The 19,686-nt window shown below is 55.3% G+C and overlaps 1 protein-coding gene across 13 annotated transcripts in view; it reads left to right on the top strand.

Moving 5' to 3' along the window:
* NCOR2 (nuclear receptor corepressor 2) overlaps positions 1-19,686 on the top strand; it is a 228,066-nt gene that overhangs the window by 171,991 nt on the left and 36,389 nt on the right. For 11 of the 13 annotated variants that reach the window (XM_021532792.3, XM_077787267.1, XM_021532799.2 and 8 more), the window contains exons 17-20: positions 2,067-2,129; positions 11,187-11,329; positions 15,533-15,689; positions 18,085-18,640. In XM_021532792.3, coding sequence (XP_021388467.1) covers positions 2,067-2,129; positions 11,187-11,329; positions 15,533-15,689; positions 18,085-18,640 — 919 coding nt within the window. The remainder of the gene's footprint in view (positions 1-2,066; positions 2,130-11,186; positions 11,330-15,532; positions 15,690-18,084; positions 18,641-19,686) is intronic. The other 2 variants (XM_077787266.1, XM_021532797.2) reach the window with 1 other exon arrangement.

The raw sequence follows: 19,686 nt of genomic DNA, 5'->3' as shown, positions 1-19,686 counted from the left end.
CATGGCAGCATCCACAGTCCCACACTGGGCACATCTGCTCTGGCATCTGCACCATCACTAGTTACCACCCCAGGGAGCGGGCTCATGTATTGACTTGCAGAAGCCAATGCATCCAGGAATTTGGCTGATTTTCCTATATTTTCTACTCTGTCAAAGTACAAAATTATTGCTCTGCTACCTAAGGCAGGTAAAAATAAAAGCAGGGTGACTCCTCTCGGATTCCTTGCTCTGCAGTTTCTTGCTTGTGCTGTTCCATGTGCTATAAATCACGCGGAGGTGTTTCGCCTCCCTGTTCTCTGCTGACAACTGGCTGAAGCCTTGATTGCGAGCGCTCTGTTTTCATACAGGCGATATAAATAGTCCCCAGCACAACAGAGCCCTGCTCTCTCCCTCCAACTTGTTCAGCAATGCTGCAGAGAAACAGCAGATAATGCCAGTAACTGAGATGGGATTTTTCATCCTGATATCTCGGAGTCCTTGATAAACTTCACTGCGAACACGGAGGAAAGCCTTTAGACCATGTTAAATTGGGAAAAAGGAATGGATCAATTCCAGTGACATATCTGAGCAATTGATTTCACTTTATGTCTCTCCAATAGCGCTTTAATTTAGGTTGGCTAAGAAAGTTATTGCATTTTAAATACCAATTGAACATTAAAAACCAGCACAAAACCGTATTGTGGTTTAACTGCAGCATGCCGGAGCTCCCCGTAGGCATCTGTTTCATAACTGTGCAACCTCAGGCGATGCCATTAATCAAAGCAAACGGGCCGTTTCTGTGACATTTCTGTACCATACAATAACAGCCATCACCAGCTGAGCCAGGGGCCTGCACGGCGTTGGGGACGCTGGCTTTTACGTAAACGCGCGCTGTGGCCCTGGCTCTGCCTGCTGCCAGGGGGAAGCGGTGAGGTATCAATTTCCCTCCCTCTTGGCTGGTGTCCCAGGGGCGACAGGGTTCTGAGGGAGGCAGTGACCTGTGCTGTCTTCCGGGAGGTGACACCTGCAATCGTGCTCAGCCGGCTCTGAAGGAGATTTCTTCTGCCCGGTGCTGTGGGCATTGGAACTCTGCTGTCTTCCCACGGGGTCTCAGCTTCTTGTAGAGCTTCTTCAAAGATCCTTCCTTCTCTCCTTGCCTGTATTCTTTATCCTGAACCTATCAGCCTGTTTTCCATTTTGAAGGGACACTGTCAAAACATCTCTCATCACTGTTGAAATAATGCTTTGCCTGTTGTTTAGAGTAATAACCCCTTGGCAGCTTGAGCCGGAAATCTGCTTCCTTACCGAGTTGTTTTTTGTCTCTGACTCACACCCCAGTTTGTTATTGTAGGGTTTGCTCTGTGCCAGGCTGCCAGCAGGACTGGTGCATAGTGAAAGCTTTATGCAGGACCTCAGTGTCCTCAGCACCTGCTTGGATTTGGGGAGAGAGGCAGCAGCAGATGCTGACACCCCTATCAGCCTCCTGGCTGGAGCAGCATGTTCCCTTCAGTGGGCACTGCTCCAGATAGGGCCCCACTCTGAAAATGGCTCAGAGGTTGTCCAAGAGCCCAGTGGTGGCACGGAGGGAGCCCGCAGTCACAGGGCCAACACCCTTGTGTTGTCAGTGGCCAACACTGACAGATGCAGTCGGCCAAAGTCACCACTGAGGTGACGCTGTTTCTCCGTCTCTGCCGGTCCCACCCCACGTCTGCCTCCTCCAAAGCACACAGCCACAGCCAGCTCCATCTTAGGTACCTGTTGTTGGGCCAGGGTGCGTGGCACCATCAGCAGGAAATCTGCTGCCACTCTCAAGCCGTCTGGCTTTGTTTCCAGGCCCAAAGTGGAGTTCTGCATCACTGAGGTGCATCCCAGGGGGATGTTGTGCGTGAGGTTCTGCGGCGTGGAAAAGCCTCACGAGCCCACGCCATGACAGCCTTTCCTGTGGGAGCGCTTCTGCACTGCATGGGGTTCTGTCATGCCTCCAGGGAGCAGGGCATGGGACAGGGTTTGGGTGTTGGGACACCTCCTCTGAGCTCACTGGGCTTGCTGGCTCCTGCTCACAGCTCTCTTTCCTTCTTCCTTCCCAGCTTCCTTGGAAATGAATGAAAGCTCTCGCTGGACCGAAGAGGAGATGGAGACAGCTAAAAAAGGTGAGACACTAGTTTTCCTTCTTTTATCGGCTGTGCTGGAGCTAACCCAGCAATTGGAGATGGAAAGAATCTGACTGCTGGCTGTGGGGCAGTGTGGTGGATCCTGAGCTGTGGGGCTGGATCCTGCCTGTCCTGCTGTTAGTTTGTTCTCAGGGCGGGTGTGGGGAAGGCAGGGAATGGTGAAGGGAGTGTGCTCAGCCTCTCCAGCCCCAGGAGCTGTGCCAGCACCAGGGATGCCTGGGCTGTGGCTGGAGCCATGCGTGTCCCCCGAGGCAGGAGTTGGAGTAGGAAATGGGGAAGGCGCGTTGTCCATTGAAGTGCTGGAGCTGCTGGTGCCCATAGCATGGGGTGTGGTTTCACCCCACTCTTGGGAGCTTTATGGCCTCGGTGTGATCTGTTCCAGCACACAGAGAGTGTCTGCCTGTGTTCACAGCTCTGGGATTCAGGGAGAGCACGGTGAACCCCAGCGTTCTGCAGGCACATGCTGGGGAGCTCTCAAGAGCCAGGGCAGCGTGCGGTGACTTTACATCCTGGAGCTGATTCAGAGCCTTTGCTGAGACCGTTTTTAAAAAGTGCTGAGTGTAGCACGGCCCTTCTTGCCACTTCCCCTCCTCGTGCCGCTCCTGTGCCAGCCCTTTCACTGCTTTAATTTTTTGCCGAAGTCACGTCCTGTTGATGGGCTGTCGAGCTCACGTCCCCGGCCCGTGCATCCCGCTTGCGTTGCTGCCGACTCTCCTGGCCCGGAGAGGATTGTAAATGGGAAATTAAAATGGAAATGAGTGCTGTTCGGGGATGGCAAAGGCAAATAGGCGTGTTAGCAGGTTCGGCTCAGCTTGGAAAATGCACCTGCTGCTGCGATGGTGATTACATGTTCTGGAGCGCCGGCTGCCCAGGTGCCGGTGGGAGCCATGGACTTGGATTACTTTGCCTGTGAATATCCCAAAGTGTTTGGCTCGCTCGCCTTTAAGCTGTTCCAACCCTCTTTTACAATCCAGTGCCAATCCTGTGCGTTGCTGAACAGGGCTCTCTATAGTCACAAAACTTAATAGATAGACTTTAATCAAGCAAACTGGCCTGGAGCCAGGTAATGGGGTGAGCAGATGCTGGCAGGGGAGGGTCGTTGTGGGATATTTTCCGAGCACTGCTTTATTTTGGAGATCAGCATCTGGTTGTTAAAAAGTGCCTCTTGTTTTATGCTGGATGCTGGAGGTGCGCTTAAGGAGCCTCAGCACCAGCTGCCAAAGCCTGCGTGAAGGAAGGATGAAGCGTGGGAGCATGTAGCACTATTCCAGCCCAGGGGCCAGGAGGAGGCAGGGAGATTTGCTGGTGTAAAGCCCAATGGCCGATTGTTTCTCCCTTCGTTACAACCTGGGAAACTGAGATTGCAACACCAGACTTCTACAGAAGAGCCAAATTCCCCTCTGCCAGGAAGCAGCCGCTTTAATGCTTCAAACTGGCTGTCTGGCATTTCCAGGGACCTGCGTGGTGGGGGTTTCCGACTCACAGCAACTGTGAAACTCCGGAGGTAACCTCAGAGGCTGGAGGAGGTGGTGGCAGAGCTGCTGCCAGCATGGCTGGCCAGGGGCAGAGGGGGTGGTGGCCTGCTCGGGCTGGGCTTAGAGACACAGGCACAGTCCTCCTCACCATAAGGACTCGGCCACCCAAGGCACTCTCCTCCAAACTGGCACCAGTAAGAGCCCATAGCTGGCTGGTTTAGGGAGTTCAGCAAGATGTGAGTCCCAGGGAAAGTCAGCCCCACCACCCCGGGGTATTTTGGCAGATGGGGATGGTCAGTGACCTCTGCTCCTAGCCCTCACCAACCAGGAGATCAGCCCAGCCCTGCTGTCCACCCCTGGGTTTCCCCTGTGTGGTATGAAACTCCATGTCATTTGTGTTCAGGGAGGTGAGAGAAAACAGCCCTGGGACAGAGAGACAGCAGAGCAGCCTGCTCTCCTCCACAGTCACAGAGCTGCACAGGGAGTTTCCAATCAAGAGAAGGCAGGATTGTGTCTGCCAGGGGAGACAGTGAAGGGGAGTACCGTGTTACTAAACTTAAATAGGGGAACAAAAACCCAGCAAGAGGAAAGTTCTTGCTTAATGACACTTTCATTATGCAATAAACTTCGATTCAGTAGTCTGTCAAAATGTGCAGAGATTGGGATAACGATGGGGGAATGTGTTTTTCTGATACTATCTCCTTGCGCCATGGCTGTGATCCTTAAAGCAGGAGGTTTTGATTTACCCAGAGTTGCTCGAGGATTTCCCCCTTCCCTTCCCAAGCCGGGAAGCAGGCAGCACCCACGGCTTTGCTGCCGGGCAGGGTGCAGAGGCATTCAGCAGCAGGATGGGGCTGCTCCTTAAAAGGCAATGTTGAAGCAGTTCCTGCCTTTGGGGGACCTGCTGGATGAGTCCACGCAGGCAGGAGTTCAAGGTAGGCTGGAAGGGGGTCTGTGAGCAGCGGGCGAGCAGCAGCCTCAGCAGTGGGTGGGTTTGTTGTCCCCCAGCTCCTCCACCAAGTGTCACCACTAGTGCCAGAGCTTCAGGGCAGCCGCAGCCGCCCTGGAGCTGAACTCGATGAACCGGGAGGTTTCGACATGACCTTTGTTAGTCTTTAAAGTCTGGTACCTGTCCTCACCCAGCGCGGGGTTTTCCCGTGGTGTCTAACAAGTGGTTTTGTTCTTTGAAAAGAGGCGGTGCGAGTGGCAGGTTCTTGCTGAGGTCCTCGGTGCCTTGCCCAGGCTCTGTGCTCCCTGTCCTCAGGGCACAGCCAGCCTGGGGCTCTCCTTATGCCTTTTCCCACACTGAGGAGGACACAGAGAGGCCACGGGATGGAGTCAGCATGATGAGGCAGAGAAGGGTTAGGCACGATGGTAAGATACTCATGACAGAGAGTTAAATAACCCATGAAAACTCCTATATAGTTCCTTTTGGGTAGATATGAAATATTCCCTTGGATACCCAAGACACTCTTTTGAATGCTTATTTTCAGTGCTGCCAACAATTCATCTGAGTTTTGGACTGACCTGAACCATTTTTTCCCCAGTCTCATTCTGTTTACAAAACTAAAATAAAGTCAGCCACCTTACATCACCTTTGAAATGCAGGAGCTGGCTGGGTGATGCTGGGGAGCTGGCAGCTCCACACCTCCCTCTGTTTGTCTCCCCTGTGCTCATGTTGGAGCCTTCCCTTCTCCCATCAGAGTTATTTACAACTGTAAAAGCCTGCTGATAGTAGTAAAAGTGGGCTGGAGAAACTGGTTTGCAGCTCATGCCCGTCCCTGCACGTTGTCCTTCTTCTGGGTGGCCTTGGGGTGGGATGTGCCCTGGGGTCTCCCACTCAGGTGTCCTCTATGCAGGCAGGGTGTGAGGGCAGCTCTGAGCCAGGAGAGCAGGAGAGCCCAGCCTGGCCATCCCAGTGTCCAGAGTGCCGTGGGTGCCTGGTGTTTGTCATGAACTCTGTGCAAAGCAACATGGTAAAAATTAACTGGGATGGGGAGATCGGGTGCCATGAGGGCACAACTGTGTCCAAGGCTTATTAAATTAGCCACGCTTGCCCTGGGTGAGGCTGTGGTTGACTGCGGTCCCATCCCTGCCATCCCAGGCTGGTGCTTGGCTGCCTTTCAGCCAAGGTGTCACCCCCAGGAGCGTGCCTGTGGTGCCAGTGCCCCCCGTGCCCCCAGAGCTGCACTTTCTGCCACCATTGGCTGAATGTTTCTCGAGTGTGTAGGAGCAAACTGCGAGGATTTGCTTAGTGAGTGTCAGTGAATGGAATACAAAAGGCCTGTCAGGAGGAACTGCTGGGTAATTACTATAATTTGCTGCCTACATTTTAATTTTGAGTATTATTTTTTCAACAATAAGGGAGCGGGAATAGTATCTGAAGCAGGTGAAAGAAGAGAGCGGGGCCTGTCAGCAGTGGCTGCTCCACGTGCTCTCACTGCCATGCTGGACCAGAGGGGATGGCAATCTCCAGGAGCAGGCATCCTGAGGGGGACTTCCTGTCCCCTCGTGTCAAAGGATAGGACACAGCAAAAAAGAAAGGCTGTGGCAGGAGCAGTAAAACAAGGGCACAGGGCTCAAGCTTTTGCAGCAGGTGGATGCAGTGGTATAGAAATTCTCTGTTTCAAAGGGGAGACCTGGGAGCTGAGGGTCCCCAGCCAGGGCTGGCTGAGAGGGGACATCGCACTAGAGCTGAGCTGGTCCAAGATCCCAACTCCTTGCTGATCAGGTACCCACAGCTTGTTAGGTGACACTATCTCCCTGCAGAGAAGTGGCATGACGGGTGTGAAAAGTGCTGGGAAGTTCAGCTGCAAGCTCCCTTGTAGCTGTGGGACACATCAGGGGCATGCTTGTGTCCAGTCACCAAATGAGAGGTCCCCTGGGAGCACAGCAGGCTGGTGCCAGCATCACCTGGAGGAAGGAAGGGCATCACTCACCAAGGAAGGAAGGAAGGAAGGGCATCACCCACCACAGTGGCAAGAGCACACCGAGCTGGCTGCCTGCACCATGGTCCCTCCGGCAGAGCCCAGTGCCTGCGGGGATGTGGGCTCGCTGCCACGCACCATCCCCACTGCTTCCCTTGGCACAGCATCAGGAGCCTGGCGTGCACCTGGCTCTGCCACCCACTGTTCCGTGGCCCTGGAGAAGTTACTCACCTTCTCTGAGGCTGTGCGAGCCACCCCGAGGTTAGTGTGGGAAAGCCATGCAGGCCACGCTTTCGGGATGCCTTGGGTGGTGTCGCTGACTCCACAGGGCTGGTCTTTCTCCAGAATTGGATTGCGGCACATTTTGGCGGTGCCGTAGCCAGAACTGCCTCCATATTCACTCCCAAGAGGGTGTGTGGGCGCAGGAGGTACTGAAGGATCACACCAGGTACCGTCAGGCGTAGGGAGTGATATCACTTAGTTTTTCCCCTATAACCTTGGTCTGTTAATCCGTGCGAGCTCCCATTAAGAGACCTTTTTACGGGCTCTCTCCGCCCTCACCAAGCCCAGGGTGGAGCTGGGCAGCCGTGCCAGAGTGCCTTGCAATGTCTCTAGTAAAAACCCCCAGCTGCACAGAGCCTGGGGCTGCGCAGAGCGTGGGGCTGCGGGCCGACAGCGCTCGCCTGCCGCGCTGCCCCTCCAGGTCTCTTCTCAGTTCCCCGAGATGCTGAGCACGGTGCCCCGCTCTCCATCTCCTCTTCCTTCAGTCTCCACTCGCTGTACGGGAGCAGAGGCCCCGGTCTGACCATGGCGACAGCGGTGCCAGAGCTCTCCCCATCCCTCCTGTGCCCGGGCAGCAGCGGCAGGGCCGGCGTGTCCCGGGGCAGCGGCACCGGTCGGTGCGGCACTGGGCTCGCCGGCGCGCACGTCCCCAAAGAAAAGCGCCTTTGATTCACTTGAGAGCGGAGAAAACTATTAGCCAAGCTTTGTTTTCCTGGATCCCTCCCCCTGCCGCTGACATTCAGCCGAGAGCGAGGGAGACAGAAAGTGAGCGAGGGAGGGCGGGAGCGGGTGCCAAGCGCCGCACCCCTTGTCAGCTTGGGTCAGCGCCACGTTCGTTATTAATGCTCTGTCTAGAGGTCACATTCAGATGCAACGAGCCCCGGGTCAGCCAGAGGAACAGATTAGAGCTTGCTCGCTGCTCCGCCACATACCGACGGCACCGGCTCCCCGTCCCCGGGCTGGCAGGAGCGGAGCTGCCGCGCTCCCGCCCCTTCGCTTTTCTCCTGCCTTTTTTTTTTTTTTTTTTTTTTTTTTTTTTAATTATTATTATTTCTTGGCAACGTCGGGCATCTCCTGAAACTGCACAGTCTCCCTATAGCCCCGAGCTGCTGAGCAAGGAGATGAGGTAGGGGAGAAAATACTGGCGGCGCTTCCATCCACCTTAACAACCGCGGCTGCAGCCGGCTGGAACGCTCCGGCGAGCGAGCGGAGGAGAGCGGAGAACGCGGTTGGCTCCGGAGGGAAGAGCGCTGGGGCCGGAGCATGTGTTCCCACCAACTTCTGCCATTGGGGTCAGGAGTCTGCCGCCTGTGACCTGGTTTCCAGCCTCGCTGCCCGTTTGCTCGCCGCTCCCGGCCGCCCATGGCTCTGAAATCCTCTCGCCCCCAGGATTTAAGGAACCGGCTTTGCTTTCTTCTCTGTCTCCGGCTGCTGCGAGGGAGCGAAAGCGAAATGCGTGGGGAGGGTGTGAGCGGAGCACTCGCAGCGCTTTGCCGCGGGCTGCCGTGCCCGGGGGGGCTTTGAAGAAGTGCCCTGCCAGCCGTGTTCTTCCCAGCCCACCCGCTGCACACCCCGGGTGTGCTCCCTGCCCGCCGGAGCACGTAAGTCGGGTGTGTTGGGGTCCGAAGGATGGGGTTAACCTGGAGCTTGTGTGTGGCTGCGTGCCTGCGGCAGAGCCTGCGTCCGGAGCCCCCGCCCCGAGCCCAGGAGCTCAGCCCTGCCGAGGAGCTCAGCCTTGCCGAGGATCTGATAACTCGGTTAGTCATAGTTTCAGTTGCGATGTGCAGCGAAGGGCTGGCGCTGCCGTGCCGGGCTGGAGTGCGGGGCAGGGGGAGCCGGCTCTGGGGGTGGCTGTGCTGGAGGAGCTCATGGAGATGGGGTGCCCGGCCAGCCGGGAGCTTACCCGCACGTCCGGGGGTGTCTCGGCTGGTCCCTCCCGAGCGTGCACAGAACTACAGCGTGGCAAGCAGGTGTTGCTGTTTTGCCCTGGTTTCGTGTAGAAGAAGAGTGGCGGGGCTCCCTGCTGGTCCCGCGGGCAGGGGCTGCAGGCAGCCTCCTCCTCTTCCTCCTCCTCCTCCCAGGCAGTGGCCACCTGCCCTGCTGCAAGCTCCTTCAGCGGTGTCCTGGTGAGCAGGGGCACAGCCAGCCTGGGCAGGGGGAAGGACAGCCAGGAGCTGGCATTGCCTGTGGCTGGTAAAGGTGACACCACGCTGGGGACCACTCACGCTGACATCCATCACCCCCCCAGCCACGAGCTCTGCCATGCCAGGTCCTGCTTTCTGGCATCTTTCCTGCCAAAGCACCCGTGCTCGTGGCACATCCACACCGCTGCCAGTGTCTTCGTTTCAGCTTGGCCCGGCTGTCACACTTGGTGCTGGGCCACCAGTGTGGTGATGAGCAGAGGGACAGAGCTGCTTGTTTGCTTTGGAAGGCAGCAGTGGGTTGTGTCAGAGGGGATGGGTTGTGACACTGGGGACTGTCCTGTTTTCCCCTGCGGCATTCAGCAACAGCAGGGGGAGGACTCTTGCCCCACTCATTGCCTCAGGATTGGTGGCCGGATGTGATTTTTTTTAATTTTTTTTTTTTTTAAGAACTCCCAGTCCGTCAGCGGGGTGACAGAGGTCGTGGGTTTGGCTGAGCAAGGCTGGGAGTTGCAGAGTTAAAGCTCAAACTTGTTTCTTGGCTTGCCAGGGCCTTTCTGGTGCTCAGTGCATATGATGCCTTGTACATGCAATTTGATAAGCCTGGTGCTGGGACGGGCAGGATACAGGCACCAGCTGGATGTTAACTCCTGCTGTGCTGGGTGCTGCTGCTTTTCTCCAGGACCTGGGAGGCAGATAGGGGGGTTTTATCTCTCTGAGGGTACATGGTGCTATCTATTCAATGCAGCCATGCCCTCAGCTCCAAAGCTGTGCCCTCCCCTTGCAGGGACTCAGAGCAGATCCTGGCTGGGGGAGCGTCCTTTGGGCCTGGTTGCATGTGGCTGTGCTGAGATCAGCCCATCCCCTGGGGTTTGTTGCTGAAGCTGAGGTTGGGCTGCCACTTTAGGGCCGGGCTGCCACATGGCAGCAGGGCTTGGCAGGAGGCTGGCAGCAGGGCTGGGGCACAGCTGCAATGTTCCCAGGCACGAACAGAGCCATGCCAGGAGCCCCAGTGTGGGACTCACCATGGTCCCAAGCCCCTGGTGTCAGAGCAGCCAGGGAGGGGCTTGGATGTGGAGCCAGTGGTCAGTGCCCACTCCCAACCCCACAAGGCTGTGGGTGGTGGCCTCTGGGCAGAAAGTCCCCCAGCAAAGGAGAAAGATGTTCTTAGCAGGTTCATTCCGTGCTGGCTTTCATCTTGAAGTTACCTTTCTGTGGCAGTAGAGTAACTCTGGACATAGAAACTCTGCATCGTGTGCCCTCACAAGGAGCAGGGAAGGGCTAGGGAACTGCTGGCCTGATAGTGGTATCATGTGGGCAGTCAGGAGCAAGCCAGGCTGGCAGTGTGCCACAGGCTGGTGGCAGCCCCACAAGACACCACATGAAGGACCAGCCACACAGCAGGCAGCAACGTGTTACTTCCCAGAAAGCCTGGATGGTTCTTTCACAGGTCACCTCCAGGAACCTGGAGTGCCTCTGCAGCCATCCCTGGGCCAAGGTTGTAACTCCTACCTCCGTCTGCAGGACCAGGGGTGCCCAGATACCCCACAGAAATGGCAAGGACACGAGGTGCTGACTGTCTCATTCCTCCTCATCCTCCTCCTCCACCTTGCTGGGTTTGCCCCATGTTCAGGTGGCACCATCTGGCCAGGATTGGCAGCCCTTGATGTGATGCCTGACCTGGGAAGCTGCTTTTGTCATGAGCCTGTGATCAGCACTAATCCCCTGCCACACCTCTTCCCAGCCAAGGACATCACCTGGGTTTCCCTGCCAGCATTCTCACCTGCCCAGGCTTCCCTCCCCTTTCCTTCCCTAGCAGGGCAGTGTGCCTTGGGGTGGGAAGAGCCTTTGGTTCGTGTTAGGGGCTGAGAGCAGCTGTCCCAAGTTCTCCTGGGCGTGCCAACACCTGCTGCAGCCATCCCAAAGGAAAGGGAGCGCCGCTCGTCCTCGTGACTGCCAAGACACGGCTGTGGGACGTGTTTTATTCCAGAGACGGTCACCATAGTGCCTTTTTCCCCCTTTGGAAAGAAAAACAGCCTCTCACAGGTCATCCCCTAGTCTAGGAGCCATCAGACAGATGCTAGTGACCATATTGCTCCTGTGGAGTTTGGCTTGCACGGAGGAGGTTTCCCGTCCTGTGTGGATAATGCTGCCCTTGTGTGAGTGCATCTGGAGTTAAACATTTCTCCTCTCTGCCTCCTCCTGCTGCAGGTCTCCTTGAGCATGGGCGGAACTGGTCAGCCATTGCCAGGATGGTGGGCTCCAAGACCGTGTCGCAGTGCAAAAACTTCTACTTCAACTACAAGAAGAGGCAGAACTTGGACGAGATCCTACAGCAGCACAAACTGAAAATGGTGAGAGCCCTGTCCCAGCCTGCGTCGGGCACTGTGGGTATTTCCTAGCGAGTGCTTGGATGCTTCCCACAGCCGAGGGGGGCTTTATCACGGGGGGCTTTATCACATTGGGTGAGAGCTGTGGGCACTGTGGAGTGGCACGGGAAAGGGTTGTCCACCCATCTGTCCCTGGGAGGTCTGGATGAGGCAGTGCTGCTGCACGGGAGATGCCTGGGTGTCTGGAGCTTGGCTGGTACGTGGAGAGATAAGGAGCAGGAGGAGGAGCAGGGCTGTGGAGTGTTGGCCGGGATGCAAGTCCTAATGGCTGTGCAAATACTTTGTTTCTGGTGAGATTGTGCTGTTCCGCCCTGGCGAGCAGAGAGCCCAGCTGGGCCACAGGGGTCCGTGCCTTGCAGGTTCTGCTTTGGTTTGCTCCAAAGAAACCAGAGATTTAGGACAATGTGAGGAAAGCCTGGCTCTGAAAGAGGTTTTCTTCAGCACTGCAAGTAGATGTGCACACCTCTCCGTACCTCACTTTCCCCTTCAGATGGGGCTAATGCTGCTTTTTTCCTGGCATGTGGTGCAGGGTGCGAATGTAGTGGGGCTTGTTTGGTGTTCTGGAGATAGCTTGGACTGCTAAGAGACACTAAAGATTATAATTATTTCATTTGTAGAGTATCCTGGGGTTCCCAGTTTCTGGCTAATAGAATTCACATGGCTAAACCCCCAAGGGGTGCTTTGAAAATGCAAAGGACAATGTTCAATGCAGGAATCTTTCCAAGCAAGCTATTACAGCAAGAGTAAAAAGAAAGACAGGAAAACATTCAATGACTCACCCAGGAATTTAATATCCTAGTCAGTCTATAGGAATGAGAGAGAGAGAAGACATCGGCGATTCTTTTTTATTAATTCTCTATGCACAGAGACACTCCTGTGTTCCCATGTTTCATTGAATTGTTTTTAGAAACAAAGCAAACAAACTATATAAAAGACCCCCAGACCCACATAAAGACTGGAATGAAATATTCTGTGAAATGTGCATCAAGCCCTCTGAATATAAAAAGTTACATTAGAAAGATATCATTGTTCATTACTGGGGAGAATCTGAAATAAGATCATACAGCTTTGCTGGCAGTGGAGCCGGTGTGTATTAATTTACTCTGCTCCCTAATGTTGCAGAAATTATATCACGGAAGTGTTTTTCTGCAGAACCACATTTTTCCCTGCATCCGTCCCTCCAAGGCAGCCGCTAGACTTCTCCAGTCTAATTGCTCACTCTCACTTGCAGTTTATATCAGCATCATCATTTTATTTTTCGAGCATTGGAGGCTGTGGGATTCGGTCGTGGAGAAGAACAATGAACATTCAGCTGTTATTTATTGTACTCTATTGTTTTGTGGCAACAGCAGATGCCAGAAAGCTGAATAAAATAAAAGAACAACTGAGATTAAATTGCCACGGACCTTCCTTCCTGACTCCTAAATATAATCCCAAGCAAACTGAGCCTCCAAATCTCATCCTATAGCCAGTGTCAGCCATGACCTCTGTGGAGGAAGCACATGTGAAGCAGCGTGGCATCACTTAGTTTTGCCATGACATGCATGAGAGATCATTCCCTGACCTCACCACCACCAGCTATTGCTGATCATGTGCAGGGAAATGCAGTGGCTCTGCTTTTCCTCCTCATGCTAAATGAGAGTAAACTTAATTAGCAGATCTCATTCATTTCCCGAATGGGGCTCGTTAATATTGTAGCCTCCTCTTCCAGGTAGGTGTGACACCAGGATTCAGCAGTGTGCAGGTTGGTCTGAGGAGCTGTGGGGCCGTGCTGGTGGCAGTGGCTGGTGTGGGGTGGGAAACAGACTCAGAACCAGCCGGCTGCACCCCGGGACAGGCAGTCTGTTACTGCTGGGGCAGGGTCAGGCCACCTTGAGGCTTCACTTTATCTGCCCTGCTGTGTGTTTTGGCTTGGTTTCGCTGCTGCGCCGCTCGGATGTGTCCCAGGCATCAGCGTCACTTAGCCTTGACCTTCAGCACGCTGCACTCGCTAGTCTTGGCATTTAAGGAAAGCAGGGCATTGGGATACACGGTGTCCTCAGAGCTGCTCCTTCTGGTAGTGGCTGGAGATTAGGCGCTGTCTTCACTGGCAGCAGTCTGTGGTGTGACTGTCACTTTGATCTACTGGGCTTGTTTTGGCTTGTGCAGGAAAGAGGAGCCAGTTATCCCTGGGGATGGGGCTGCTCCTGCTTGGAGACCAAGTCCTGTGGACCTCCTCTGAGCAACATTTCTTTAATTCCTTGCTTTTTTGGATGATGTTTGCTTTGCACAGGAAAAATGCTTCAGGAGGTCTGGCAGCCTCTGCTTCTGGGAATGAATGCGTCTGACTTGCCTTGGTCCTGCTGTTAGGACAGGCTGAGCCTGATGGGAGGTTCCCATCCTGGTGGCTCCGTACTGGTAGCGGGGTTTGGGAGCTGTTTGGGTTGTTGCTGCCACATCAGGTGGTGAGTGCAGGGAGAGGCCAAATTTTTCGGGAAGGCCCAGAAAGACCTGGAGGAGGAGGCATGGAGTGACCCCTTATGCAGGGTTCCGTGTCCTTGCTGAGCTCAGTGTATTTACTCAGTGGTTTTGGCGAGTCAGAACGCTTGAGTAGCACCAAGCCCTCAAGATACACCTGCTAGAAGGTAGAGAGGAGCAAGACTGCACAAGGAGTCTGGAGCTGTAGGCGTGATAAGAGGCAAAGTGGTGTCCTTGATTTGCTGCCTGTATTTCACATCATTTCCCCTAAATACCAGCAGTGGGGTTTGCCAGGAGAGGGACCCACGGTGCCCCTGGGGCCGCTCACTGCTCTGCTCTGCCAGCAGCTGCCAGCCCCGGGCTCTGGCCAAGTAGGGTGCTGAGGCAGAGGCTGGTTCCCAGCGAATTCCCAGCGAGGAGCCCGCTCCTGCCCGCGGCTGAGTCACGGACCCGTGAGTAAGAGGCAGAGAAGTCTTTGCCATAGTAACGTCGGCGCTTTGTCACTGCACGAGCGTGATGGGGAACTGCTGCTTCGCCCAGGAACGTGCGGTGCTGAATCGCTGCCGTGGCAGAGGCGCCAGCGCCGGCAGCACCGGGACACCACCGGCAGGGCTGGGGTGGAGAAAGGGAACCACAGGGCCTGGCGTTCCTCCCTCTGCCTCTCCGCGCCTGCACAGAGCCGCTTCTCAAGTGCCTCTTTTCCCTCTCTCCTGCCCAGTTTGATAAAAATAGATTTTGAGCGAGCAGCGTTTCCAAGCAAAAAAGCAGTTGTATTTGTTTGTTTTATCTGGAAGTTTTCTAAGGGATTGAAAAGTTGGGGGTGGGGGAAGGGGGGGACCAGCTCTTCCCAGCACAGAGATCCAGCAGCAAAGTTAACATTTCCACCACGGCTTTATCTTTTCATCCATGTAAATAAACGTCCTACACACGTCACTCATGTGGGGTTTGCAGGGAGAGCCGGAGATGATGAGCCTGTTCCTACTGGTAATATTTACTCAAGCAACAAGAGCAGGAAACAATAGCAAAGCCGAGACTTTTCCTTTAGGTCTGCAGGAGGGAGCAGCTGTCCACACCCTCGTGGCTGTGGCACGTGCTCCAGCCAGGGAGGTTGGGGCTGTCTCAGGGCAAGCCAGGACACCAGGCCATCACCTTTGGGAAGCTGTGCTGCACGGAGCTTGTCCACTGTCCACCGGTGACAGCTGCCCTGGCATGGGAGTCAAAGTTCTTTGGCACCACCTGCTTTCATGGAAATGTTGGCTGGGCCGTATCTGGGGCATCAGCTTTGTTATCTGCAGATAAGCGTCAAGTCGTGGGTTTGTGTGGCTGGAGGTAGAGCCTGGAAATGCGCAGGACCAACGCGTCACGCAAGTGTCACGAGCGGATGTGTGACACCCAGGCTCCTGTCAGCCCTGCACCGGTGACCTCCATGTATCTGTGCCATTCTTCCCCTGAATGCTTGCTGCTGGCTGAGGTTGGATCCCTTGTGGAGCCAGGCTGGCCATTCCAGAGCAGTCAAAAGTTTTTGGCCAGGTGACACCATGCTGCCAGGCTTTCAACAGGCCTGGTCTCAAAGCCTGGTGCTCAGAGGGTTTACCCAGGGCAGAGGGTCGCTGGCAGAGTCCCTCTTGAGACTTTGGGCAGGACCAGTGCTCTCTGCTGCCCCATAACTCCCCGTAGACTTTGCGTCTCACCATTCTTGCTCTTCTTCAGGAGAAAGAAAGGAACGCCAAGAGGAAGAAGAAAAAGGGCGCCGCTGTTCAGAACGAAGAAGCCGCCTTCCCTCCCGCAGCTGAGGACGAGGAGATGGAGGTGTCGGGGACGAGTGGCAACGAGGAGGAGATGGCAGAGGAGGCGGAAGGTGAGGCGGGTATGTGGCAGGGAACGTGCTCAGCTCCTCTGGCTTTGCTGCTGCTCGGTGTCCCCGTGCACGGCCTCTCTGGGGCTGCACGTGTCAGCATTCACCCCAAAGCCTGTCACCCCAAAGTCACACCAAGGTGGTGGTGTCTCGCAGCACTCGTGGCATTTTGGATGCCTCCGGATTTCACGCTTGCAAGGAGTGCCCTGGATCACTGCCCTCCTCCCGTGTCTGTCTGGACAGATGGCTATTTTGGGAGCCCTTTGGTTTCTGATTTCCGTCAGTGCGCTTTCCAAGAGCACACAGCCTCCCAGGACCTCTTGTAAATCACATTTCTTGGTGTTTTGCTCCAAAGGAGGGTCCCTGCATGCTCTTAGCCACCACTGTGAGCTCTCATGGGGCTTATCGTGGGCTCAAGGAGAGATAACCCACCGTGGTCAGTGTGTGCTGGTTCCCATCCCATCTGGGCACTGCTGCTTCCCTGGGCAGTGGAGCTCCTGGAGCCCAGCACTGGAGAGAGGGCAGGGGAAGCTGTGGTCTGCAACCAGCAATGCTGGTGCACCTTGGTGGGGTTTTTCCTCCTCCTTTCCCTTTTAAGGCAGCGTTTTTCTCTCTCCAGCCATACCAAAGAAAGGAAACAACTTGAAAGTGACAATTTTCAGCTATTTATCGCTTAGAAAGCACAGCAGTTCAGAGTTCAGAGAAAATGTGCACAATTTTCCAACAATGCCCACTTGACTTCTGTCAAACTAATTTAATAACTTAACCAGCAATCTGGCACCACACTGGTTCCTGGCCTTAGCACCCAGGCTAATGGGACTTGAAACAGGAAATCTTTTCAAATGGTCCTTGTGAGTGATTCATTACAAGGCAGATTCCAGGTAAATCTTTGTGTGAGGTGAGTGACTCACAGGAGCAAAGTAAAAGGTAGATACTGCTCTTTTTAAGAGTGCCTGAGAGGAAACAACATGATTTTGAGATGAGAGAGGGATCTCTTGACATGCTTCTGAGCCTTACTCTCCAAGCATTGACTCTTGCTCTGCTGCTGGGGTGCCCTACAGAGTTGTAGAAAAGCATGAGGGGCGTGAAATGTAATGGGCATGGAAGTGCCAGGGTGATGTTATGCAGGAGATGGGCACTGGCTCCAGGGTGACATCTGGGGATACTCAGACAATACCTTGAAGTTGCAGGAGCCACGTGGCAAATCCAGGGACGGGGGAAAGATTCAGTGTGAGAATTATGGATTCAGCATCTGTAGGGAATGCAAGGAAGTCTAGAGCTTGGCTGAGCTCGGGATGAGCCACTGTTGGATGTCTCAGCATGGCATTCAGAGTAGCATCAAGTGGCAGTTGGGAAGAATTTTGCCAAACACACTGTGAACCTTGTCCTGGCTGGGTGATGGGACGCCTCACTTCTTGTTTGCGAGTAAGATTGGAGAAGACGGATTCCTGACAAGTGTGGTACAATTTCACTCTCAGGACAGATGGACGTGCTCCAACGTACAGCTCCTAGGGAACAGTCCCTCTGTGGCACTCCTCTCACCAGCATTTGAAAGCTGTCTGAGCTGCTGTGGAGAGATGCAAGTCAAGGAATGCATGTGAGGAAGCCTGTGGGGCATGAGCGTGAGAGCCCTGCCTGGTGGGGACACGCTGGGATGGGACTGTGGAAATCTCCTGGTGTTCCTGGCCCTGGCCATGTTTGTCCGGCCAAGGCTTGGAGGGAGTGATCCTCTCCCCAGCTGTAGAAACAATCTCTTGGCAGCACCTAACTCTGAGCAGCGCATGGATGCTTGTGCTTCCAGCTCACATCAAGCTGCTGGTGGCAGATCTGGGAATGATCTTCCCATGTAATAATTAACCTGTCCTGCAGCAGTGCCAGCACTTTCCTTTCACCGACCCTGACCTCCTTTCTTCTGCCACCGGTGGCTTAAATAACAACAAACACGTGTGGTGTTTTGGGATGATCCCAGCTGCTCCAGGGGTGGCACAGCCAGGGAGACAGGAGATGTAAGTCAGCAAGTAGGGTGCCTGGTCTGTAGCAGCTGATCATGTGCCATGGGTAAGAGGGGAAAAAGGGAGCAGATCTTGTCCTGGCAGACCAGCCAGCAGCCAGGGTTTTCCCTTAAAATCCAGCTTCCCATTCACTCAGTCTCCAGGCTTTTGGGCGTGTGATTTTGTGTTTGGGTGGGGGTTAGCAGTCGTGCTGGGCAAGCAGAGAGGCCCCCAGAACAGCTCTTTGCTTAGCAGGCTCTGGATCTGGGGATCCCAGCACAGTTCTCCCAGCCCCGGGATCATCTCCCCCTCGGAGGAACGAGGGCGTTCTCTTCCCAAGGGAGGGGGTGGAGGCAGCGATATGGGAAGCAAGAATCTCAGGCTGATCCTTATTTTTATTTCTTCCCTTTTCTCAGCTGCAGTAAATAACAGCTCCGACACCGAGAGCATTCCCTCGCCAAGGCCCGAAGCCAAAGAAGGCGGCGAAAACGGGGCCAAGGCACCACCCGGGCCGGGAGGTGACACCGGCACGGAACCGGCAGTCAAGTGGGAAGAGGCTCCAACGCCCCCCGAGGCTCCCCCTGCTCCCCCTGCCAACCCCGCTCCTGCTGCCAGCCCCCCGCCGGAGACGGCTCCCGAGGCACCCAGCACCGAGGAGAAGGTGCCGGAGGACCTGGTGGTGGACGTGGTGAAGACGGAGGAGCCGGAGGAGAAGGCGAGCGAGGAGCCCTGCAAGAGCGAGGTGAAGAAGGAGGAGGGCGAAGAGAGCCAGGAGAAGGACAAGGGGAATGACAAGAAGGTGGAAAGCGGAGTCAGCAGCGCGGGGACGGCGGGGACGGAGGGGACGCCCAAGGCCGAGAAGAAGGAGAGCCACAAGGGCAGTAAAGGCCCCGGGGTGAACCCCGACAGCGACTCCAGCGCGACCTGCAGCGCGGACGAGATGGACGAGCAGGATGCTGTGGACAAGAGCAGGTAGGAGCGGAGGGACAAGGGGACGAGGGCATGACCCAGGGCCAGATGAGCTTTCCCATTGTGTCACGGTGCCCATGGGTGCCTCCGTGAGCTCCTCCTTGGGAACATCGCTGCTCAGGCGCACCCCCAGGCAAAGGGACTTCCCAGCTGTGTCCCCGTGTGCCCCCAGCCCTTTGGCTGTTGTTCCAGAGGGGCTGTGACACAACAAGCAGTGCAATGTCCCAGCGCACGGGTGCTTCTAGGACATGGCCGTGGGCAGATGTTGGGTGCAGAGCCACTGTATTTGCTGGTGGCAGCTGCCCATGTGGGTGACGCAACTGGGATGTGCTCTCAGGGACAGTGGAGTTGTGCTGCTTTGCCAGCATCCGGGGTTGGGAATGGTTTCTGTCTGAGTTGGCATTGGCAGGAGAAAAGTCACATCAGGGATGCTTTTTTACTGCAAGAGGGGGCGAGTTGCTCCTTTGGCAGAGATGTTGCCCAGATCAATTTGCCAGAGGCAAATTATCCATCTGGCAGTAAGGGAGGAGAATGTGGTCTGTGCAAGCTTTCCTGGGGCCATGCCAGTGGGTCTTCACCTGAGCCACTGCAGTCCTGAGCCCTCCACCCACCCCTAGGCCTGGCAGCCAAGAGAGCCTCAGACCTTTCATGGATGGCTCTTGGGACAGGGAGGAGAAACACTGGCCTCCTCCTTGGAGAAACATCCTGCTCCCCTCCCAGCTTTTCCCACAGGGCCCTCCCCACCCAAGAGCCTCACAGATGGAGAAAGGGTTTTCCATTTTTTAAAGAATACATGTGAATACAGGCATCTTTGTAGCACTGAATTTTATGATTGCCTCTGGGCCAGGTGGGACTTCTGTGTACACCCGGCCATTGTATGTAGGGGCAGCAGTCCCTCTTCAACTCAGAGCTCGGCAGGGACTGAAGGCTGGCATCCCACATCCAGCATCCTGCATCTAGTGTCTTGCAAGCCTTCTGTGGGCTCACAGGGAGCAGCTTGGCAGCAAGATGTGTGCTGCCAGGCTGGGCAGGCTGTGCATGAGGTTATT

Source organism: Lonchura striata, chromosome 18, assembly GCF_046129695.1.
Source record: "Lonchura striata isolate bLonStr1 chromosome 18, bLonStr1.mat, whole genome shotgun sequence".
Lineage (NCBI taxonomy): Eukaryota > Metazoa > Chordata > Aves > Passeriformes > Estrildidae > Lonchura > Lonchura striata.
The sequence above is the reverse complement of the archived record's forward strand: the minus strand, read 5'-3'. Positions and strand labels throughout refer to the sequence as shown.